This window comes from Natrix helvetica (genome assembly GCF_964273705.1).
Source record: "Natrix helvetica genome assembly, chromosome: 2".
Taxonomy (NCBI): Eukaryota; Metazoa; Chordata; class Lepidosauria; order Squamata; family Natricidae; genus Natrix; species Natrix helvetica.
Window position 1 is genome coordinate 181,742,612 of NC_138552.1, and position 25,787 is coordinate 181,768,398.

The 25,787-nt window shown below is 39.4% G+C and overlaps 1 protein-coding gene across 1 annotated transcript in view; it reads right to left on the minus strand.

Annotated features, from left to right (window-relative positions):
* Positions 1-1,019: 1,019 nt before the first annotated feature.
* SIM1 (SIM bHLH transcription factor 1) overlaps positions 1,020-25,787 on the minus strand; it is a gene marked incomplete at both ends in the record, with an annotated part of 70,717 nt that continues 45,949 nt past the window's right edge. The window contains 3 exons of the mRNA XM_081945949.1: positions 1,020-1,756; positions 6,078-6,483; positions 20,178-20,343. Of these exons, the coding sequence (XP_081802075.1) occupies positions 1,020-1,756; positions 6,078-6,483; positions 20,178-20,343 (1,309 nt within the window). The remainder of the gene's footprint in view (positions 1,757-6,077; positions 6,484-20,177; positions 20,344-25,787) is intronic.

Genomic DNA, 25,787 nt, shown 5'->3' on the forward strand with positions numbered 1-25,787 from the left:
TTTGTGGCAGCACCTCAAATACTGGAATACTACTATCATGTCTCTTTCTTTTCTTTAGACTAGCCAAACCCAAAGCCTGCAGCCATTTTCTCTTTTGCTATGTTCTGATGTTTTCATAACAAGTTGCTCAAGGATTTTTAACCATTTCCACCTACTGTATCTACCACTTCTTCGTTAGGACTTTCCTAGTTTACCAACAAATAGAACTGCTATTGTGAACAGCTTTCAAAAGTGCTCTTTCCTCCAAACCTATGCCATTACATCACTTCCAATATACCCACTTTCCCCTGATGTTGTTTATCTCTTAAAATATGGCATCTACAGACAGCCTTCGTGACAACCTAAGATTGTTGTACAGCATACAAATCTTTTAATTCTGCACTTCTATACTTCCATATTAACAGTCTAACTTTTAATTATCAATCTTTGTGGCCAACTTTGTGGAATTGTTGGGGAACATTAAATAACTCAAAATGCTTTGCATCCTTCTTTGTGTGTGTATATGTGTGTATGTATGCCTAAGTCTGTGTATGTTTCTGAACGTATGCGTGTACATGTGTGTGCATTTTTTGCATAGCATACACAGGTACACACACACATACACACACACAGACACTCAGTGCATAGTGGTCTTACTTTATTAAAGCCTTAGAGACAGCAGTAACTTATATAGATTTTCCTTAACTAATTTATCATGCATGTCCATGCAAGCAAAATGGCTAATTTTGCATAGCAAGAGTGCTCCCAACCTAGATCTCCTTCACAATGTAGTGCTAGCTTTATGGTTTGATTTTGTTTTCTTTACCTTAACCTTGAGACCAATGCATTTGAAATAGCAATTGGGATAAACCAACACTCAACACTACAAGAACTCTTTTAGTGCACTGTAGCTCGTCAAATGTTGGTTGCAACAAGAATTGTAAAACATATGCATCTGTGATTATTACTCTGCAAAGATACTTTTCCTAGGACGAGCTTAAAAAGGGGGAGAAGTGGGGTGGGGAAGAGAGAAAGGCCCATCAGCTCCCATTGGTTATTATAACAGATGTGCCCTTGTGTCCCTGGGCTGGATCTTGCTGCATCCGTAGGTGAGAAGTCACATCAAAGTGTGATCCATTGCAACCCAAAGAATAGTTCCTAATCGTTTCACTGTCATAAAGGTGCTCCAGAGCAAATCCTGTTAAAGTGTAGGCATGCTTATCAAAGTATTGCCTATGAGAAGTGTAATAATTGGGAGAGCTTGTGGGCTGATGGTCTCCTGGTGTCTGATGGGGGGACACATCGGAATGAAAATAGTCTTTAGCCAACATCAAGCCGGATTTAGACATTCGATCAGACCCAGGACTGTTTATTCTAGATAGCGTCGTGGGGCTGTTGTCATAGTCGTTCTCTTGGGGGCTCATCAGTTTCCCATCCCGCGGTTGCTGTGTGTGTTCACAAGGAGGTGTAGTGGTGATGCTGGGGACTCGGCAGGCTTCTCTCAGCTGTTGCTGCTGATGGTAGTTTGTAAAACAAACAGAGTGCTTTTTCCCAGCTCCGTTCATCGAAACCAGCTGATCAGGGGTGGATTTCCGCTGCTGTAGCCTGTTCTCTTCTTCTTTAATCATTTGCTGAGTCGCTCTAATTAGAGTTTCAATTTTGCTGGGCTCATGTGGGCTGCCCTGATACTGCTCAGAGTGGTATCGGTCCCCTGACTCACTAGCCGAACCAGGATCTGGGGAACTAACCACACTTTCTTCATCCCAGTGCCCTCGTCCTAAAAAAAAAATGAGCAAAACAAAGAGTATAAATAACGAACAGTGGATTTTGCACCAAGTCCAGCAGATCATTCAGAACTGATGACCTCCTAAAGACAAAATAACAGTATTAAGAATTTTAAGCCATTTACAACCACATCAAGCTTCAGCTTATATCTTGGCCCACACTGACTTTCTGCCAATAAAATGATAGTGTATCTATGTTAGCAAGATTCTCTTGTCAAGCTCAGATTCAGTGGAGGAATCTCTTGTCTCCTGACTTTGAGCCTTCTCACTTTGGATGTCTGAATTCACAGAAATCATCAAAGCTTCACTCCTTCCCTGTTTCTGTTTGGGGATGTCTCTGTAACATATCATTGCATCTTCCTACTTTGTATACAGACTATAATGCTTTACAGAGAAAACCATGTGCTACTTGAGAAAGGAGAATGCATAGATATACATATATTTTATAATTTTTTAAATATATGTACAATAACTAAAACAAAAGTGACATCTATAACTCCATATCTGCTACCCTCTGCTACTATAATATAACTGGCTCTAATTCTCCATAATTGCTTTCTGGTCCTCTATCAATGGTGGATTCTAAGTTCATTTCCCCCCTACATTTCCTCTCCTTTGGGCAACAAAGCACTATCATGCCATTTCCCTGATTCAACCAATCCATTTCAAAACATCATCTTCAAATCACAACACAGGACGAATGTCAATAGTAAATGTAGTGAAGAAACTTCATTAGCACATATTTCATGGAATTTAGTCTATGTATCTATCAGGGTAGTTCCATATGGCACAAAGAAAAAAGTGTTCCTTTGAATCTGTCATTATTGCTATTAGATTAGATTAGATTAGATTAGATTATTATACTATATTATATTATGTGGGACACAGTCGGTCAGTAGCTAAGACTTGTCAATCAGAAGGTCGGCAGTTCAGCCATTCGAATCCCTAGCACTGGGTAACAGAGTGAGCTCCCGTTACTTGTCCCAGCTTCTGCAACCTAGCAGTTTGAAAGCACGTAAAAATGTAAGTAGAAAAATAGGAACCACCTTTGGTGGGAAGGTAACAGTGTTCCGTGCACCTTCGCCATTTAGTCATGCCGGCCGGCCACATGACCACAGAGTTGTCTTTGGACAGCGCTGGCTCTTCAGTTTTGAAACGAAGGTGAGCACCATTCCTTAGAGTCAGGAATGACTAGCACATATGTGCAAGGGGAACCTTTATGTTATCATTATATCATTATAATTTCAAATATGCTGTCTCTGTAAACTGCTTAGAGAGGGTTGTCAAGCACTATGAAGTGATATTAAGTCTAGGTGCTATTGCTATTATAATGTCTCCATTTAATTAGAAAAAGAAACTGGGTTCAACTCATAAAAAAATTTGGTTTTGCAAACTTTCATCCCCACTTAGTTCCTAACTGGTTCATAGTTAGCAGAGGCCAACAGAGCCTGCGAACTCTCTGCAGCTGGTTTCTTATGCACAAAGCATAGGAAGAATCGTCCCAAGGGGAATCTTATTTGACTTTCTGTAAGATAATTCCTACATTACTGACTGTGTATCGCCACATGCACAATTCTTCTAGATGTTTTCCAGTTTTTCCCAGCATTAGCATGCAGTTCAAATAAATGTCAGAGTGCTGTTATCCCTAGCCATCGACTGCCTAGTACAAGTTCTCCAGAAGATATCCCCAATCCCAAACAAAATAAAATATTTTTAAAAATCTTGCAATAGTCCAATTTTTCACAAGATGTTGGCAATCCCACACAAATCTCATGAGATCTCACATGATAATATGAAAATATCACACTATTTCAGGTTGTATTAGTAGAATATTATGACCTTGCATCATCTTTTGACATGCCAGCTTTCCCCCCACTTAATGGCTGGTTAACTGCAAAACCATGTGCTGGTATATAGGGAGAAAACAAGATTGCTGTCTCTTGCACTAATAACATATGCCTGCACAGTGCACAAAGCATAAATGTGAAGATACTATAAACAAAATAATATATTTACATCAAAAGCACCTGAAAATGTTAAAAATTCAAATCAAGTGATGCCACTTAGTTTTGTTTTGAAATGCTTCTTTGTAAGTCAGCCAGAGATGCAATATATCTTGTCAATGTGTATTAGCATTTCTATTCAGATTATAATGACATAAGTTTGTCTAGTCACGTTCAGTGCCTTATGAACTGCACAATCAATTATTGGTTCAGGAACATTTAGATTGCCCAACAACTTTTACCAATGAAATTCATTTTTAACTTAAATTACTTCCACTCCTATTAATGTTTATAGACTGATGATACAAAACTCAATGACTCTTAAGAAAGAAAGACCTGCTAAATTGAATCCGTTAATGTTCATAACAAAATTGATAGTTTAGGCTGAAGCTGGTTTTGTAACCATACAACAAAATTGCTGAATCAGGAATTATAGTGTTATTATATATTTCAATATATCTAATAAGACAGACACTAAGTATTGAAATGCTTTCTATTTTAAAGATATTTAATGTTGCATTTGTAAACAAGGAACTCAGCAAAACAGTGAACAGTGTGTGAAAAGGAGCAAATTCTATCTTGTAGTAATAGCACAACACTTGTAATATCATAATATTTTATAAATAAAAGTATTTAGCACAACCTAACAACACTCTGGATAGGATAAGGCCCTGTTTTTCCTAAGAATGTCAACTCGAGTCAACATTCAAATATTACACCTATTCATTTGTGATTCTATTACCTGTTTCAGATGACCGGATGCCTACTTATATAGCTCAGCTTTCCAAATTAAGTTGTGTTACTACAAGTTTGCAAGTCTCTTATACCAAAAACCTGAACCTGATGTTTTCAACTGTTCTGAGGGTCCTCCAAACGCACGTCAGTTCTGATGCTGGCGTAGCATTAATCAATGCATGCAAGCCCTTTCTTAATGGGGAGCGATGATGGCAACTGCCCAAGCACCTTGAGCATCAACAGAACCACGCTTCCTTCTTTTGGATTTCTCCATGCACTCTATTGACTTTAATGGACAAAAAACCAGATCCAGTAAAAAGAAGGGAAGGGTCAATTGAACATTCTTGGCACTTGGTGTCTTGAAAAAAATCCTGAAAGCACCATACAGTATGTACAGGAAAAATATCTCAACCTTACACGAGAAAAGACCCGAATACAACAAAACCAGCATACCTACACCCGTGAAAATCTACGAAAACAAATATATATATATATATATATATATATATATATATATATATATATATATATATATATATATATATATATATATATATATATATATATATATATATATATATATATATATATATATATATATATATATATATATATATATATATATATATGCTGGTTTTGTTGTATTCGGGTCTTTTCCCGTGTAAGGTTGAGATTGTCTTTGCAACGTTTCGGCAGGATCTCACCTGCCATCTTCAAGCGTGGGCTCAAAATGTGGGCTGTATATATATATATTGCTTTTTAATTATGCAGGTTCACTCAGTCTCTGTAGCATAACCCACATAACCTTAAGCGAAGTAATTGTTTTTGATGTGGAGACATGCATTCTCCTTTCATAAAGAGTCACTTTCTTTTTTCCCCTAATTTTCTGAATTTTTAGTAGGTCTCTGTATGGAATACTTCCTAAAGTTTGGTCTTTTCAAACTTCTCCCTTTACAGTTTTGTGGTTTCCAGTATCAAGTGTTTAAGCTACTTTTTGTTCCCTTCTCAACAAGTCTAACCTTTCTTGGATTTGATCAATAAATTTGTTAGATTTTAGCACTTCTTAGCTGAGTATTTGCATAAATAATCCATTTAAATGAAGATATATTTTGAAAAGATGCTTTCCTATTCATCCTATCCCATCGCATAGCATCCCATCCCATCCCATCCCATCCCAACCTATCCTAATCAAGAAGGCCAGCACAGCATTTCTTACCTGGTTGAGAGGCAATGTGTAAAGAGCTTCTAATCTGCAAGTAATCTCTACAACTACATTTTGAAGTATCAAGAACATATTAACTCTTAGCTGATACCCAGTGCACATAAAATCAATTCTATGTAGGTTTTAAAAGAGAACTAGTGCTAAAAACTATAACTTTTAAAGATTTTTTGGCAGTCATGAAAAAAAGAAAAAATATACTGCATCTGTAACAATATGAGGCCTATAAACTTCGGCAGCTAAAGAACAAATATCTCTAAATTGCCTGTAAATTGAGCGGGGAAAATGCAAAACATTTTAAATCTCTGGCTCAAGGTTGCTTACACAAGCAATAGTTTAGGTTGGTTTACAACTTACCATGAATCCTGTGAATGGATGTTATATGTGGCATGTTGCTTTCATAGGCTTCTCGGCTCTCCGGAGAAGATTTGGTTAGTGGAAGGCCAGATCGAGAACCCCACCATGCTTCCCTTCCAGGCTGTGGTGTGCCAAGGAAGTACCGACCAGCCTCACACCTGCCCCCTTCACAGGCTTGAGTATGGAAGTGTCTATCATCCGCTAACCTAGAATGGTCAACTGCAAAACCATAGCAGAGGGCACCACGATCCGAGTATTGTCTATAGGCACAGGAAACATCATGATGCTGAGAGTTTGGTCTTTCAGTGGGATCCATTAATTGTGGAGATGCAGTGTCAGTCAGTGGACTTCCACCCCACTGGCTTTCATGATCAGATTCAGATCGTTCTGTATGAAACCCAGAATACTGCTGGATAAAAGAAAGGGGGGAAGAGAAGAAGAAATTAAGGGTAGATAAGTGCTGATCATTAATTTGATTTTCAAGGTGTTTAAGACCAGGTGCAAATCAGTGTACCTGAATTTAAAAAAAAATCTACATGCAGTTATGTGTAATGTCACACAACCAGCTTGTGAATCAGGAGGTTTATTTTTTTAAAAATTGTTTGCTCAGTGCATATCCACCTCTATTTCATTCTTCCTGCAAATACCTATTATGGAAATCAAATGGAGCTACATTCTCTTTTCAGTTGTAACCCCACTGGAAAGCCATCTCCAGCCTCTCTTCTGTATTTTGCAATAGCTTTTCATTACAAAGCTACGGTTTATCTTGTGAGGCTGCCATTATACATACCAGCATGTATTCATTTCTGCTGCAGCAAGTAGACTTCTTTAAGCAGCTTACTGGATCATTAAAGCATTTCATTCTAACTATTCATCAACTGGACTCTCTCAAGATCTTCTGGCCTGCCTTTGCCATCATTCTCATTCATAAGGATTTTAGACCAACACATCTCAGGGCATTGAGCTGATGAAAGCATCGTCTCTGAAATCATATCCACTGAAAAATGTCCTGCTTAGTTTAATCTCCTTTAGTAGGGAAGAACAGATTGGTCTATCCGTTCATCAATCCATTCCATCCATTTTATTTACAGTTGAAAACAACTCTCAAGTATATATGTGTGTGTTTCTAGCATAAAGGTTTCCGAAAAGATGCATCCCTTATAATACTTTACCCTAATGTGTGCAGTTCATATTTTATTCATTTACTTTAGAGACTTACATTTCCATCTATTTTATGTGTCATAACTATGAGCAGTTTGCTCCAGCAGTGATAAAAACATAAAAGAAACAATATCCACGCACCTCAGTCTCCAAAACACAACCCTTGGTGCCCTAAAACAATCCTGCCTAATACATAAATAGTCTTAATCACTGGGATTCAGTCTCATCCTATCCCAACAACTAGGGGAAAGCTGTCTTTTTAAGGCCTCCGGAAAGGCTAATAAATAGGGAATCTGCTGGATTTTGGCGGACAGGGCAGAGGCCACGGGAACCTCCAGGTCCGAGATGGACATAATCTGTCTATGGCAAGAGGCTAATGTTAACATCCCTTTAACCCAAATCACAATATTACTGCACTGAGACAAAAAACCTTCAGATCTCTATAAGCACGTTCGATGTTTTGAAAGAACTGCATCATAAAATTCAGAACAACATGAAATTTAAAATATTTCAACCTACATATTAATTTGGGAGGTCCAGATCAAATCTGTTCAAACTGGAATACATGAAAAATACTGCTCCAGTAAGTTTTACATTTAAGCTCCTCAGATTAAATAGCAACAAACTAAGATGCTATTTCCCATCCCAAATATTAATATGTAAAAACCAGAAACATATTTTGGGAAACATTCCTGACTTCTCACCTGCAAGTAACCATTTTAAAATTCCTTCTGTTATACTATGCCTCAGCATGCATTATTACTAACAAGATTACGTATCCCAAATTCTTCAGAACAAATATTTAGAATTACCTATTTTTACAGTATAGCACCATGTATAATTATAAACAGTTTTATATAAGTATCTAGTTTTAAGCAATACTTAATTCATGGTGTGAGGCGGGGGGGGGGAGAACTTGTCAAAAAGTCATAAAATGGTTTCAACAGCTTGATTTACACATTGGGGTTTGATTGAATGGCTGAGCCCCCCCCCCTTTTTGAATTTTTTCACTCTCCCCATCTCTACTTCTGGGTTGGATCCACTGAAAAAGGATCCCTTGGAAATCTGCTCTATGTATCCAGAGGAAACCTTTCTCTTCACCCAGTATTTTTACAGTTTAGATGGATTTTGCTTTCTTCTGTCAATGAAATAGTGAGACTTATTCTCAAGCAACCGTAGAATAAGCATGGGTATAAATAAGGCCACCTTGTTATCAGATATTAACTGATTTTAACTGATCTTCAGTATTTATCCTATCTTCCCCTCACGTGAAGATATCTGAATCAGAAACTATTAACACAGGCACAATTCACTAGGATTTTCATCTCCACAAACCCACTCTAATTAAAATGTGCAAAAAAACAACAACTCCAAGTTGTTTTGGTCTAAGTGACATGGTGTTGTTACATGTCATGTCTTGTTTTGACTGGCCTTGTCTAAGATGGAAAGGATGAAGGCACAACATTGCGTAGGAAGAAGACTAAACCAAGCGGTATGAAAAAGGGAACAGCACCAGAACCCAACATGCATGAACTTAAATTAGAAAGTTGATCTTTGGTCAAAGGACAAGCACAAAGGGCTTACCACTCAGCTTCATATGACATTTGGCAGAAAATATGCAGGGAGATGGGGAAGCTTTTTCAACCATATTTGGAAGTGGTTTCATTTCATTTTTTTTCCCACATCATAATTCCTACAAATTTTAATGTAGCTTGTCTAGTCAAATTACAAGGCAAGGACTGGGGCAAACGCTAAGAGTTTACTTGGCTAGGAATTATGCCTGAAATCAATTAGTGCCTTCTCAAACTGAAAGGGCCCCTAGAATTCAAAGAGTTCATATAATCTATTTCTGACCATGTTTAGTCACCAAGTGCTTCCTGGAGCAGAACAATTCCAACAAAGATGGATCACTAGATGCTGACAAAGAAGGGCTGACAATTCCTGAAGGATGGTCAGTGCCTGTCAGGCCTGTAATTATATTCTTTTTTGGATCTTTGGCCTGCCACACTTTCTTATAATTTTCTATGCTGTTTCATTAGTGTAGTAGTTGGGAGGGGGGAATAGAAAGGAGTAGGATTGTAGAATGGATGTTGACATTCTTTTGTAGAAGCCAAGGTCATCTTTTGTCTCCGCATCTCGACACCTGGCCGGAAGAAGATGGGTGTACATGCCAGCGTGGAAGATGATGATTGGAACATGTGATGGATTTGTGGGTGTGGGGAGAGATCATGAACTTTCAACTGGGTGAACCCAGAGCATGTACTTCCAGAGTTGGAATTTCCATAGCCGTGCTAAATTGCCTGCGGAATAAATTGGACCTTAAAGGATGTTTTGCCTTGGACAATGATTTATTTCTGCATGGTATTTAGAACCCTAACATTATTCCAACTCTCTCTCTCAAAATAATTCACTAGCACCCCCCCTCGCAGGGGGTGGGCTGGTGATGGGGGTCTCGGCATTCCCAACGCTGACCGGGACAGCGTAAATATCAGCGAAGAATAAATGAGAAGCTTTTGGTGATAAGAAGCTGAGTACGGAACTTCAAAGGCAATGGAATGCTGCTTCCAGTTTAATTGCATCAGGAGGAATGCAGGAGGAGACACGACAAGACGAAGGGAGGTCGCAGAAATATTTCTTCAGCAAATTGTGAGTGCATGCTCCCCCTCCTTCCCCCCAGCTTGGAAACAAGGCTTGGGAAAAAAACCCCTAGAACAGAGGTTTGGGCTCCTTCCAGACGGCAATAAATAATGGCTTGTCACCCTGCAACTAGCTGGGAGAAGGATTCCCTTTCAAAATGGGAATTTCAAAGGAGGCAGGAAGAAGGAATTTTTCCAGCATCTGTCACTTGCAAGCCACCACAAATGGGGCTGCAACCAGTAAATGAAGCAAATTGGGCAGTAAATTGGGCTTTCCTCCCAGGACTTGGATGGAAGAGATGCTACTTACCAACTCCTTTGCCATCAGCATGGGGAAATGCTCCAAGCCAGCAGAGGGCACCTACTTGGCCCATAACTCATCCAAGCCAGCAAAGGGCACCTACTTGGCCCATAACTCCTCCAAGCCAGCAAAGGGCACCTACTTGGCCCATAACTCATCCAAGCCAGCAGAGGGCACCTACTTGGCCCATAACTCATCCAAGCCAGCAAAGGGCACCTACTTGGCCCATAACTCCTCCAAGCCAGCAGGAGGGTCCTTGGCACGTAAAACCCCTTAGCCAGCCATCATTGGTTGAGCTGCAACCTGTGAAGCAGGCAACCTCGGGATGGGTCTTAACCCCAGGTCATGGATGCGAGGGATGCCAGTGGACACCTGCCCTCCCTCAGCAGATGGCACCATGGCAGAAAGCTGGGCAGTGGCCAACCGAGGGATTGACCTCCCCACCGGTTCCAGTCTCCCCTGCAAGGCCCAAAAAGGTTCTTACCAGACCTTCCTACAGAGAAGAAATCTCCATGGAAGAAGGGATTACCAAACAGAGGCCTGCATTGTGGATGGCGGGAAAATGTGCGCCTGCAAGGCCCCAAGTGGTTCTTACCCCACCTTCCTACAGAGTAGCGATCACCAACATGGAAGAAGGGATTACCAAAGAGAGGCCTGCAGGATGGGAAGCAGAACAAGGTGCATCTGCAATGCCCCAAAAGGTTCTTACTCCTCCTTCCTACAGAGAAGCAATCTCCACCATGGAAGAAGGGTTTACCAAGGGGGCAGCTGCAAGTTGGAGAGCAAGGCAGTGTGATGAAACGGTTCCTGAGTTTAGAGATGTAACTAGGTTCCATTCCTCGTGGGGCCCAATTAAATGCCACCATTGTTGTCAACTTGGCCACAGAGCGTCAGAGTGCTTGGCTCCAGCCCCAATGCCACAAACGTGCGCACCAACCACCACGGCGGTAAAGAGAGGGTCCCAGATGCCACCACAGAAGAGTCATCGGGGCCAACAACCTCTGGAAGAGGATCCCCAACTTAAGGTGAGGAAGTGTCCTACCAAGGGGGAGGCCTCGGAAGAGGAAAAGGGCAGACATTCTCCGGAGGAGGATCCCCAACTTAAGGTGACAAAGAGTCCAACTAAGGGGGAGGCCTCGGAGGGGAGAAAGCCTAAACAACCTCTGGAAGAGGATCCCCAACTTAAGATGACAAAGAGTCCTACCAAGGGGGAGGCCTCGGAGGAGGGAATTGCCGAAGAACAAACGTGTGTACCAATTGCCACGGTGGTTAAGAGAGGGCCCCAGATGCCCGCACAGAAAAGTCATCTGGGCCAACAGCCTCTGGAAGAGGATCTCCAACTTAAAGTGACAAAGTGTCCTACCAAGGGGGAGGCCTTGGAAGAGGAAAAGGGCAAACAATCTCCAGAGGAGGATCCCCAACTGAAGGTGACAAAGAGTCCAACTAAGGGGGAGGCCTCGGAGGGGGAAATGCCCAACCGACCTCTGGAAGAGGACCCCCAACTTCAGGTGACAAAGAGTCCTACCAAGGGGGAGGCCTCGGAGGAGGAACAAGGCCAGCCGTGGATGATTGGATCCAAGAGCCCAGAACCTACAGCACCTGCAGCAGAGAGCCCGAAACGGCCATGGGAAGAGGTCGCAATGGACTTCATCATGGAACTCCCAGACAGCAGTGGGCATAAAGTAATTTGGACTGTTATTGATTTGTTTTCTAAGCAGGCACACTTCATTGCTTGCTCAGGATTGCCATCCGCAAACGAATTAGCGAAAATGTTTGTGAAACACATTTATCGCCTGCACGGAGTACCCAAGAGGATCATTTCAGACCACGGAGTCCAGTTCACAACCAAGTTCTGGAGAGAGGTCCTGAGATCCATTGGGTCCACACAAGAACTGAGCTCAGAGGTTCATCCCAGCATGAACGGCGCAGCAGAGGGAGCCAAGGCGGTCGTGGAACAATACATCAGGTGTTTTGTGGACTATCAGCACGACAACTGGTCGGACTTGCTACCCTTCGCCGAAGTGGCGTACAACGATGCGGTCCACAGCAGCAGAGGATTAGCGGGTTTCCAGATTACCAGTGGCATGGAAGTTGTTGCCATGCCTGAGTTGCCTAGAGAATCTCCTTCTTTCATGTCTTTGAGTGAATGGATGGACATGCTAAAGAAAGGATGGGAGAATACGAAGAAGGCTCTAGCAGTTGCGGCAGAAGCCTACCAGAAGCAAGATGATCAACGTCGCTCACTCCTAAACCCCTACCGTGTGGGGGACAATGTTTTTGTATCTACCAAATACATAAGATTAGAAATGCTTAGCAAGGAATTGGGTCCAAAATTTCTAGGTCCATTCCCAATAGTGAAGATAGTTAACTCAGTTACAGTTCAACTCAGTCTACCCAGAAGTCTAGGGGAAATTGACCCAGAATTTCATTGTAGCTTGTTGAAACCAGTAATTGGGTCTAACAGAAGAGCATCCACCCAAGCTCAATCTCCTCCTTTAGTGATGGAAGGGGAAACACAATCTGAGGTGGAAAAAAATGTAGATTTCAGGCTGAATAGGGGTTGCTTACAGTACTTAGTGCATTGGAAGGGTTACCCTTGGTCTGAAGCTAATTGGGTAAACAGTGGGAACCTGAAAGTGGAGAGGTTAGTAAAGCAATTCAATGGGAAGTTTCCCGAGAAGTCAAGGGGTTCCCCTGGGTGGAGAAGAGGTGGTTAATTTTGTTATGTTAACTTTTATGTTATTCTCTTTGCAGGAAACGTTTTTCTTTTGAGGAGAGGCCGCCTGTCAGGCCTGTAATTATATTCTTTTTTGGATCTTTGGCCTGCCACACTTTCTTATAATTTTCTATGCTGTTTCATTAGTGTAGTAGTTGGGAGGGGGGAATAGAAAGGAGTAGGATTGTAGAATGGATGTTGACATTCTTTTGTAGAAGCCAAGGTCATCTTTTGTCTCCGCATCTCGACACCTGGCCGGAAGAAGATGGGTGTACATGCCAGCGTGGAAGATGATGATTGGAACATGTGATGGATTTGTGGGTGTGGGGAGAGATCATGAACTTTCAACTGGGTGAACCCAGAGCATGTACTTCCAGAGTTGGAATTTCCATAGCCGTGCTAAATTGCCTGCGGAATAGATTGGACCTTAAAGGATGTTTTGCCTTGGACAATGATTTATTTCTGCATGGTATTTAGAACCCTAACAGTGCCATTGTTAGAATCCTGAAAGTTCTATTAATCCAAGGAAATCTTCAAGAATACTTAATTTTAGGGATCAGCTGAAGAGACATCCTGGAATGTATATTTTTCTGAATGGTCACGCAAACAGAAATTTCCATTAATAGAAATGGTATAGGTTCTAGTCGGTGTGTGTAGGTGGCAGTTCATAAGCCCTAAGGGAACATAGTTATGAATTCAAAGAAGTGTTTTTAATCCATCTGCTTTTATTTTGAGAAAAAGCTGCTGCAAAATTCTGGAATCTCTTTGCAGACAACAGATCTTGAGGACAGCAGTGGAAGAGAAGGATTATTAGAACTCGAGCATGATGAAGCTTCATTCAAAACACTTTATTTTTCAGATACATGAACCAAAGTGGGTTCAAATCAGCAAAATGAATCAGGTGGCTTTGGAGCATGGGGTAGATTTTTTAATTTAATAATTTTCTGCTGATTTTGGTACTGTGTCAGGCAATGTATAAAGTTACAACATACTTCATATGAGGAGTGTTGTGAGGGGGTTGCATGGCAGATGCCAACAGGTGTATTAGAGTACCCAACATCCTTTGAAGCTCCCTTTTTCCTTCAAAGGGAAATGGCTGCACAAGCCTAGTAATCTTTATTTTCTTTATAAAGTGTACAGTAAATAGGGGACAGGTTAAGTCAAGCATTGGCTCAAAAGTTTATTGTTTTTTGAATAATGTGATAACGCCTATCAATCATACTTGTTCTGTGTCAGCCTCCAAGACACTGCATCCAGTTATGCCAGTCTCTTTCTGCTGTTTTCCTGCCTCTACTAAGTGATCAACTAAGAGAAGATTACTAGCAAGTTCTAAACTGCACACAACTGAATTCTATCAGGGTTGAGGTGATCTGGTCCCAAAGAGACCAAACTTTATTATGTCCTGCCCAGCCTGGTGCCCCATCAAAGCTAATGAGGAAATGTTTATTCGAAAGTGAAGCCAAGCTTACAAACATTCTCATCTCTCCGCAACCTGCCCCTCACCCCCCCCAGATCCAAAGTTCAGAAGGAAGGCTACCCTATCCCATGGGCAATCTTCAGCATTTGACTGGCTTGAAGAGCAAATGAAAAAGTAAGTGCTTACCATTTTTTTTTACCAGTTTTTAAACATTTCAATTTTAAAATAGGATTAGGGCACTTGCTGCATTAGTTCAATAAACTGAGCATGGGCTCTTTTCTGTATAATCTGGAGACTGCTGTTCTTACTTCATTCCTATTATCACTGCCTAGAGGGGGATATTTCAAAAATGTACCCTTGAAAATTGACAGTTTTTTTCATCCATTTTTTCAGGAGGAGGAGGACACTGGAGGAGGAGGAGGAGGATGGAGGAGGAGGAGAAGGAGGAGAGGTAGTAGTAGTAGTTGTTGTTGTTTAGATGCTTCTCTTTGAACATTCCCTAGGAATATTTTTTTAAAATTAAATCTCAAGATGGATGAAATGGAATGGGTTTTCTCTTGGGGCTTGAATCATAAACTTTAATTAAATCATTCTGTCTTTAAACCTTGAACTAGAATCAAAACAGTCTGCACGAATCTACTTTATAGCACCCTGGTGGGAATAAATTCAAGGCAAAGAACCCAATTCCAGGCTTTCGAAACAGATTCTAAATTAATTCCTCACAGCAACTTTTTACCTAGCAGGCTCAACACATTATATTGATACTGTATGTCCCTTCCTTCTTCCAACAGTTTAATAATTACACACACAATTCTTCCTCCTCCAATTTTAACCTCATAACAGCCCCTTCAAAATGGAGATATTCTGAAGATTCCTTTTTCCTGTATGCTTGACCTGGAAGTTCTGACTTCACATGCATAATGTTTGATAATTAATTTCTGTGAAACAAAGGCAAAAAAATAGTTGATTGGGCCTGCTTACAAACACACATTCTGGCTAAAATGGACCAGCAGAGTTGTCAGCAGGATTTATAACCGTTCTTACTAATTAAGCATTAATTATATTGTAAATTCTTTTTTTAAAAAAAATGCAGGTTCTTTGTAAATAACATTTGGCAAAGTGCTTAGAATAAAACAAATGGTCAGAAAAATCTTTAAACAGTTTCTTGACTGTTTAAAATGAGTTGAAAGTCTCTCATTATCTAAGGCATATAAATAAAGTATGGATTACTCTAGTGGTGTAATTCAAAAATTTTTACTAGCAGTTCTGTGGGTGTGGCAGGGGAAGGATACTGCAAAATCTCAATTTCCTCCCCACTCTGGGGCCAACCAGAGGTGGCATTTGCCAGTTCTCCGAACTACTCAAAATTTCCCCTACCGGTTCTCCAGAATCTGTCAGAACCTGCTGCATTTCACCCCGGATTATTGCAACATGTCTACATGGAGCTACTCTTAAAGGGCACTTGGAAGTTACAAGTTCAGAATACCTTTGGTCCATGGAGAATTGCCACTTTGGTGTTGTTAAACTTCTGTTTGGTGAACTGTACTGGTTGCTAGTTTGTTCCCAGGTTCCCAGGTGCTGGTTCTAACCTTTAAAGCAGTGGTTCACAACCTTTTTTTGGCCATGCCCCACCTAAGCATCTCTAAAATCCTGATCCCCCCCCTAATTCTTACTTTACTCAAAAAGTGAGCTCTACTCATGTGGAAGAAGCCTAAAAGGCCATTAACTTGGTTTAAACAAGGGTCTAATTGCCCCCATTAAAAATCAAATTGCCTCCTTGTGGGACATAGGTCCCACATTGAGAACCACTGCTTTAAAGCCTTAAATGACATGGAGCAAGGTTATTGGGAGGGCTGTCTCTCCCAATTACATCTACCTGTAATTGTCTCATCAAGGAGGGGCATATGATGGGTTCTGTATGCTAAATTAGCCCTGACCCTATTGTTCTAGAAAAGTCTTGAAGTGTGTTCTTTTTAGCAGGTTTGGGGACCTCGTAGTAATAAGGAGCCTACTAGATTGTTGGATTATATGTGGGGTTTTGGTGCATTCTCCTGTGGTTTTATTTATAGTTTACAGTAATTGCTCTAATGATTATTTAAGATTTGTTTTAATTGTTTGTTTTGTTTCGTACTGCCCAGCATCATATTAGTGAGATGGGTGACTATATAAATTGATAATTAAGGAAATATAATATGTAGGTTAATGAAGAAAGACTTGAAAAAATAGATGGCACACAGGAAATTTTTTGCTTAGATAGTTAAGTATCAACTACAGTATGTCAGAATTTATTAAGCTACTAAGCACCAGCCAATTTCAGATATTGGTGTTCACTGATTGTGAAAATTGTATTATCTATTGCTACTTCTCTAGCTCTTGATAGATAAACAGTTATCAGTCTTTATCACAGCTCCCAAACATGTCTGGTTATGCAAAGAGAATCATTTTATACAAAAATCTCTTCGACCATCAAAAATGTGTGTTTCATTGGGCATCTGCAACTTCCCTCTTGATTAAACAAGTAAGAGATCACAGATGCAATCTACTTTACACACAGAACACATGTGTGCTTTTAAATCACTTTTATCTTGCCTTTTTAACTAATGTAACCCTGAAATATAAAGTATGGTCTTCTGTTATAGGCAGAACAGATGGTGGAAGGCTTCGATTAAAGTAATGGAGCATAACCATTAAAATAACCTCTACTAATGGTGATTCTGTACCAGTTTTGAATCTATTTTAGAACTTTTTAAAGTTTCCTTTCACTTTCATATTTGCAAAGTTTGATGTATAATATTCTAATTAATATAGTAAATATTTTATTCAATCTATTTAATTAATAGATTGAATAAAATAGACAATGTATCATTAAGGAAACATGACTTGCTATGATTTGCTTTTATCTGGAATATTTCTGTTCTCTTTGCTACTAACAAAAATAAGCAAAATAAAAACAAACTTTCAGTGTTACCTGTAATTAAATATCAATAGATACTAAAAAGCAAAATTGTTATTTTAGTGATAGTCATAAGCACTGCAGTAATTGTCCTTGATAAACTTGAAGTTTTATTCATGCAAACAATACTCAAAACTGTGACTAAACCAAATTTAATAAAAGTGATAAAACTGAATTAGGGACGTTGCTCAACAGGTTGAATCTAATGCAAACCAAATGTTTTACTCTAGAAATCAAACTTTTCATGATGTGATCATTGCAATAAAAAATAAGGAGCTCATGGTAAACAAAGGTTCTTATTAATGTTATTGCTCTATTACTCAATGTAGAATAAATAAGGTTTCAGGAATTTAGAATAAATGGGTTTAAATTTTAGTTGTCCTCTTTGTAAGGTTAGGACAAGGATACATAGCCCAGTAATAAACATTTTAGTTACATCTTATTAAACAGAAAGAAACCAAGTTCTATCAACTGAATTAAATAATATTTAGGTTCTGCTTGAAACTTTTATTTATGGATAGGGTTGATTTTGTTGGGGTAGGGGTGTCAATGTTTTTTTTTTAAATGTTAGGAGAACACTTTCTCATGTTTGGTATCTTTTCACTTCATAATAATAAAAAGAAAAACTTGTGCTACTTTCCAACTCTTTTCAAAGGAGGAAAATATATCCCATGCTGTAAGCCAGTGGTGGGGGACAATGGCCCCTTTATGGCTTGTGGGCTTCAACTCCTAGAATTCCTGAGCCAGCATGGTTGATTCAGGAATTCATGGAGTTGAAGCCCACAAGTCATAAAAGAGCCATCCTCCATCACCACTACCCTCTGTAAGCAAATGTACTATATAAGAAATTTCATTGTATTTAAGTACAATGACAATAAAGATTATACTTATACTTATAAGTGTTTGAGAATATGGATCAACTCCCCTTGGCTTACGTCCGAGTGTATTCATTAATGTATGTATTTGGGGTCTTTTTAAAGGGCCCTTACAAAGAATGACAATCCATGTAAACAATGAAATGATAGATTTACAGTTGATTAGGTTTGTTGCACTACATTCTTTTACCATGATTATCTTTAGAAAAGTAGAACTTTGATTTGATGACAGTGATGGTAATATCTAGAAAAATGCTATAATGTAGTTTTGAGCGGAGTGCCTTGTGTGCCTTCAAGTTAAAAAGAAACATTATCACTATCAATAGTAACACAATGCTGCATTGAATATTAATAATTATGCAAGCTTACAGGCTAGAAAAAGATTGATTAGATCATCCAACACTCTTCATGGGAAGGGGATGCCAGATGTTCAAGATGGCTTTAGAAAAAGCTGAGGAACAAGGAATATTATTGCTGATGTATATTGGGTACTTGAGAAAGCCAAATCATATAAAAATGAAGTCAGTATGTACTTCATTGATTATTGAAAATTATTTGATTACGCCAACTATGGCAAAGTAGAGAATGCTCTGAGGAAAATAGGAATTCAGAACAATTTCTTGTGTGCTTACAAAATCTAACACAGAACAGGAAGCAACAATCCAATTTAAACCTGGTGAATCAAACTGACAATATTGAGAGAAGCTGCTTTAGAAGAAAATGCGCTTTTTTAAATTTAAGGAAGAAATACCAATAATTGGCACCATACTTATGATATACTGATAGATGAAAATGTAAATAAACTGCAAGCTCCGATGAGGAAAAATCCGTGAGCAAAAAAAATGGGGAAAATGAGATTAAGATTATACATAAAGAAGATCAAAAAATGCAGAGATATAGAACTGGCAATGAAGTAGTGGATAGTTCCTGCCTTTTAGAATCAGTGAATAGTAAAAGAACTAGCAGTCAAGAAATATGACACAAATTAGCACTTGGCTGAATACCCGTAATAGTTAAGAATATGGATAAGACTCCATGGCATCTCCATACCTGCAATCTTTTTCTCTGTGACATTCTAAAGAAGTGAAAGTTGGACTTTGAAGAAGCAGTTTAGAAAGAATATCCGCACTTTTAAACTTAGCTTTGGAGAAGACTCTTAATGCACTGGATAACCATGAAAAAAAAATTGGATCGTAGAAAAAAAAACAATCCAGGGAACTCATTCAGAGCAGATAATCAAAATTACGTAGGCATATGGTATTTATGAAAATAAGTATGGCCTGATATGAATAGAGTCATCTCTAGTGTCAAAACTACATAATTCTATAGTATCCAAATTAAGACTTCATCAAAACTTGAAAAGCAAACACATGGATTACTGAACATTTTGTAATATTTTAGTTGACTTCTTTCCCTTTAATTTAGGGTTTCCATTTTTATCCCAGGTATCCCTCACCTTTTACTAAACTTGTTTCCCTCACCTTTGACTAAACTTGTATCCCTCCATATAAGTTGGACTACAATTCCCATTGTGTCCAAACAGCACAGTTACAGTTTATACTTGCTGGGAGCAATATATCTAGAGGCATTAAATTAGGGAAAACCAAACTAATTACTCAGAATTGACAACAATATGAGTGAAGTCACAGAATGCCAATTAGGATTGAATGGAATCTTGTGAGTTGCATAGGTGAATGCAGAAAAGCACAGAATTTCCTACAGAAATCAAATTTAACTTTTTATTTTTCCTTTAACTACATTCTCTCCATGTGTTATTGATGAGCATTTCCAATTTCGTATGTTATAAGATTTGTGGTATGTCTTCAAAATAATATGAAATAGCTTCCGACATTAGATCTGTAGGAATTAAAATCGTGATGTGTTTACATTTCCTTGGACATTCCCTCAGTGCAAATATGTTGTTCAGTGATAACATAGACTAAACCTCTACCAGCAATTATACAGTCATGCTTTATTCCAAACCAATTCAAAAGGAAACTCAAAAATATTTTCTAAACCTGTGAAATCAAGTTGCTCTTACCTGTGGATAAGGTGATGTTCTAGATTTGGACTTTGTGCCAGAGAGACGTGATTTGCTTCCTTTTCTATTGTCAGTTATAGTTGGAATTGAATTTGCATATGGGAAGGCCGGTTTTGTAGCCGAAACCTGATCAAGAGAGAGTTGAAGTCCTTTGTATTCTGTGTCCCTAAATAAAAAGTATAAAATATATTTAATACAATCCCATAAATACTTATGATTAATCATTTAGCTTTCATTTTTTTTCATTATTTAAAATGTGTACAAATATGTGTTTTCCAGATTAAAAAACTTAAAAGGTAGAACCAGTACATGAATAGTAAGTAAACAAACTCAACAATTTCATTTGAAATGGATTATTAAGAATTAGTGAATGTTTATCTTTGAAAAGATATGGCGGGGGGAATCTCCACTCAACATATTGTTTCATCCTGAAAACTTCCTCTTACCATTCTCTTTTCCAAACTGCAGCCAGGTGTAAATTATTATATAAATAGACAAGTTTCCCAAAGCTGAACAAGTGTGCATTATATGTATTACAGTCTTTGTAGACTCTGAACTATACATCCAGATTTGTTAATACTTAATAGTGCTAAACTTAGGAAACATGATAAGATGGCATACAGATTTTTTCAGAAAGACTCTCTCGTGACGCTTTTCTGATTTTGCATTGATAGTTTAAAATGATAAATCATTACTTTCTAAATACACATCTGCTTCCAATTTATATAGACGTAATCTAATTCACAAAACTGCCCTATAAGAAATTGAGCATTTGAACTTCAAACAGCTCTATTTCAAATGAAATAGAACTGGAAAAGGTTCAGAGGATATCAATAAGATGGTCAAAGGGCTAGAGCAGTGGTTCTCAACCTTCCCAATGCTGCGACCCTTTAATACAGTTCCTCATGTTGTGGTGACCCCCAACCATAAAATTGGTGTCTCGGTCCCTAAGACCATCGAAAATATGTGTTTTCCGATGGTCTTAGGCGACCCCTGTGAAAGTGTCATTCGACCCCCAAAGGGGTCCCAACCCACAGTTTGAGAACCACTGGGCTAGAGCAAATTCACTATGAAGAAAGATTGTGACACTTGGGACTCTTTAATCTAAAAAGGAAGCAGATAAGAAGGAACATGATTGAGGTGTACAAAATTGTGCATATTGTGGACAAGAATTTATTTTCCCCTTCCCCAAATATTACGGTATCACCAGAGGTCATACAATGAAATTGAATCTTGGGAGGATTAGGACAGAGAAAAGGACTATTAAAAATGTTGGACACTGATTACATGGGATTAGTTTAGCATCCTTCTTAAATGGTGGAAAGATTACTTGTTTCCATCAAATATATCCAGCCAGTTAATACCACCATCCATTAATTAGATAAGGGAAAATAGTCTTTATCCCTTCTGTTGTGACCTACACGTAAAGAAGAGATCTCCTCCAAAACAATAGGTATATTCAGACTAGGGGTGGGTTCCGGCAAGCACTACTGCCAGTTCGCTTGTGTGCATGCTGCGCATGTTCATGCATGTGCACTCAAATTAAAATTGTTTTTTGCATACACAGAACTGAAAAACAAGATAGTGCCGCCGATGGCGCCACCCGGGAACCGGTTCTGAGGTTTCGCAGGCCTGGGTCACTGCTGATTCCAGCGACCCAGGCTGCCAAACCGCTACCAGTTCAGCCGAACCGGTCCAAACCACTAGGAACCCACCACTGATTCAGACTTTTCACATGACTATGAATATATTGGGAACTTGCGTTATTTAAGTTATATACTGAAACAAAGGCCTTGGATTCCTTTTAACTCCATAGCAGCTACCATTGGATATGTCATTGTTACTTACAAATGCAATTGAAAGGATAAGGATAAGCCTGGCTGCTTCCCTTCCCCGATGTCCCTTTAGTGAGGGGTAGCAGTGGGGGGGGAGGCGAGACATGTGTCCTAGTGCTACAGGAGACTGACAACTCCACTGTGTTCCTTGCCCTTTTGTCCTTGTAAAAAAAACCTCGTGAGTTCAACTTGTGAGGTTTTTTTAAAAAGGGGCTTCACTGGACGAATGGGCGAGGAATGCAGCAGGGCTGAACAGGTAAGAGGCATGCCTCGCTTCTCCCCCCCACCTGCCACCCCTCACTAAAGGGGTGGCGGGGAAGGGAACCAGGCACGCTGCCTTTACCATTGGGGCGAGATGGGCAGTGTTGGGCTGCAAAGTGCATCTCTTACCTTTCCAGATCCATCGCATTCCTCACCCTTTTGTCCAGTTAATCCCCTTGTAAAATAAACCTCATGAGTTAGATGGACGGAAGGGCGAGGAACGCAACGGAGCTGTCAGTCTGGTAGCGCTAGGACGTGTACCTCGCTTCTCTCCCCCCCACCTGCCATCCCTCACTAAAGGGGCGGCGGGGAAGGGAACCAGGCAGGCTGCCTTTACCATTGGGGTGGGGTGGGCGGTGTTTTTTTGCGCGCGGGAACAGGCAGGAGTAGGTGATCGCATTGCTGGCCCGCCGCTCTTTTTGCGGCGGGCTCTTTGCATGGGAGGGAACGGGACATGAAGCACTTTGCTTGGCCTACAGCTGTTTTTGCAGCAGGCCCTCTTTTTGCCCTGCAAGTTGTACTGATAGGTGGTACAGTGGTAATGGCGGGGACCAGTTGCACATGCACTTAAATAGTGGGGGGCGGGCTTATTTTCAGGGGAGGGCTTATTATGGTGCATGCTCTGATAAGCCCAATCGGGCTTATTAGCAGGGTGTGTCTTATTTTCGGGGAAACACGGTAGAATTGAAATTCGAAACAACACATTTCAACTACATTCAAATACAAGTCCATCAAGGAATTTTCTAGACTGGGCACATCTGTGCAGGCTGTACAAATGCTGTAATGAGCACCAGAGGTGACCATTCCCAAGCCCCTTAGGAAAGTATCAAGGGGACTTTGCGCCACACCCTTTTCAATACATGTGACAATGCTAGGAGTTGTACTATTTAAGAGCCCTATCTTGCTCTAATGCAGAAATTCTATAAATAAATGGAAAATAGAAAAATGCACTTTAGTAGTGACTCACAAAAGGCATTTAAATGCTAGAAAATGAAATCATGTAATAATGAGAAAGTTGGCTAAGATTAAAAGAAGCTGCCATAAGAACACTTAATAGCACCCTGGATAGATACCAAAATATTAAAAGGAGAACTTGATTCAGTGTTTCATATGAAAAGAATACTATAGAGTATAATCAGTGCTGAAGCTCATGACAGGATCATGTAATATCAACATTCTGGACATGTTAGTGTGTTCATTTATTCCCGATATTATCCTTTCTCATTACTTAAAAGTCAAAGTATTTTTTTAGCGGCATATTGGCCGAAAATGTGCTGAAAAGCTATTAAATGAGAGGTAAAGCAGCCAGTTTTCTTTCCTCAACTTTTAAAAATGCATCTTCTTAAAGCCAGGGTCTGGGCTACATTTCCTCTTTAATATCAGAGCATGTATGCATAAACAGTATCTCTTATTTATATTAATAGCACAGAAATGTAAATCCTCACATATCAGTAGAATAGCATCTCCCATTATATGCAAAGTTAATAGGGACCCCCGACTGTTTCTCAGACTAGACATTTTCACCTCAATCTTCAATGCAATCTTTCTTATACATCGAAAAAATTGAAACCATTAATACCGGCAATGTTGGATTGAGTATCAGAAGATCCAGGTTCAATTTCCCACTCTACTACAAAAAGTATTTCAGACAACCTTGGGCTAGTCAGCCTCTGTGAAATTTCCAGAAGTACTTGACACAGGAGTCCAGGTTAGATCTCTCCTGCTTGGTGTCTAAAGCTATTAGTGGGATTTCTAGCATTTTCTTAGATTTAAAAAAAAACGAACTGAGGGTAAATCCTGCATGAATCTCACATTTCTACTTCATGAAAATATAAATTATACACTCATTTGGAAACAGCAGCTGAGAAGCAATGTAGACATCTACTTAAGTAACAGTATAGAAATCTATCACAGTAATCCTTCTGAAAACCTAATTTTTACTATTTCTTCCATAAAATTACAGGGATAAATCTTCTCACTTCGGATAGATTAAATATACAAGTGTAATGAAGCAGGTTGGAACCAGATCTGATAGTTTCGCCATCTAATCTAGAGGACTTAAGCTAGGATATTTACATGTAAAAACAGCATCATGTAGTAGCGATATTGTCCTTCTTTTAGAAGGATTTTACATTGGACTGCCTGCACCTGAGCTTCATTTCCAGCTCAGTGAAGATTGCTACCTCTTGCCATGTGACCAGAAGAACAACTTATCTATCCTGAGTACTTTCCCTGTTTCCAACATCTGCATATCTCTAATAGGTCATCCAGAAGCAATAGGTAGCTTCTATTGAATTTTCTGCTAAATTAGGAAATTGCCATAAAGATGAATGAGTAATCTGTTCTCCGAAGCATCTGAGGGTAGAACAAGAAGCAATGGAAACTAACCAAGGAGAGAAGCAACCTAGTACTAAGGAGAAATTTCCAGACACTTAGAACAATCAATCAATGGGAAAACTTGCCTCCAGAAGTTGTGAATGCTCCAACATAGAAGCTTTTAAGAAAAGATTGGGCAACTATTTGTCTGAAATGGTATAGGGTTTCCTGCCTGAGCAAGGGTTTGGATTAGAAGACCTCCAAGGTACCTTCCATCTGTGTTTATTCCATTAAATTCATCTATAAAACTCATAAATGCTTTGTGCTTAGACTGATGTTGGAATTAGCACGATGTAAACATTATGTAATTTGCTTGCGCTTTGAACCACTACAACATAGATTCGAAGAATACACTGTAACTGTTATTCTTATGTTATTATGTTCACTAAGACTTTCTCCCTAGTAAGTACCAGTATATAAAATAGCATTGAAAGTTGGATGTGTAATGCTCAAAGACCTTTTCTTGATAAAAGGTAATCTTTGCAACTGACCACTAGAAGTGCAGTTCTTCTCAAATTGAAAGAAGGCCAGGAGACAAGAACAAATTTAAAAGACTTCAGACCAAGGATACCTGCTTGGGAAGTGATAATGCTGGACTACAATTTTATTTTTAAAGTCTTTAGACCCCACCACCACCACTCTCCCAAATATTAAAAAGGTTGCTCTTTCCACATCACTTAGTGGTAGAACATGTGTTTGCTTTTGCATGCCAAAGCACCTGGATCTATTCTCATCATCATCAAATAGGGCTGGAAAATATTTCTGTTTGAATTCGTCATGCTAAGCTGGCAGTCAGTGCTGGGTGTGCAGAACCATCCCCTCTCCCACCCTTCACCCCACCGCTAGTCTGCAAAGCTAAAAAAGTTGGGGAACTCTGATATCAGTGAATGATATACTACAGAGGTGAATTATGATAAAATAATATCTTTCAACTTGGGTGACCCTACCCTCAAGTCTAGGGAGGAGTTAGAATCAGAAGGTCATGTCTGCTATTTGTTTTCATATCTTCTGTATGATTGAAAGAAAGATTCAAATTAGACAAATTATATATATACGAATATATATATAATTATATATATACGAAAATAAAGGGAGACTAGTATAGATCTATTTCGAGCTAATTAGCTCTCATCAGCTA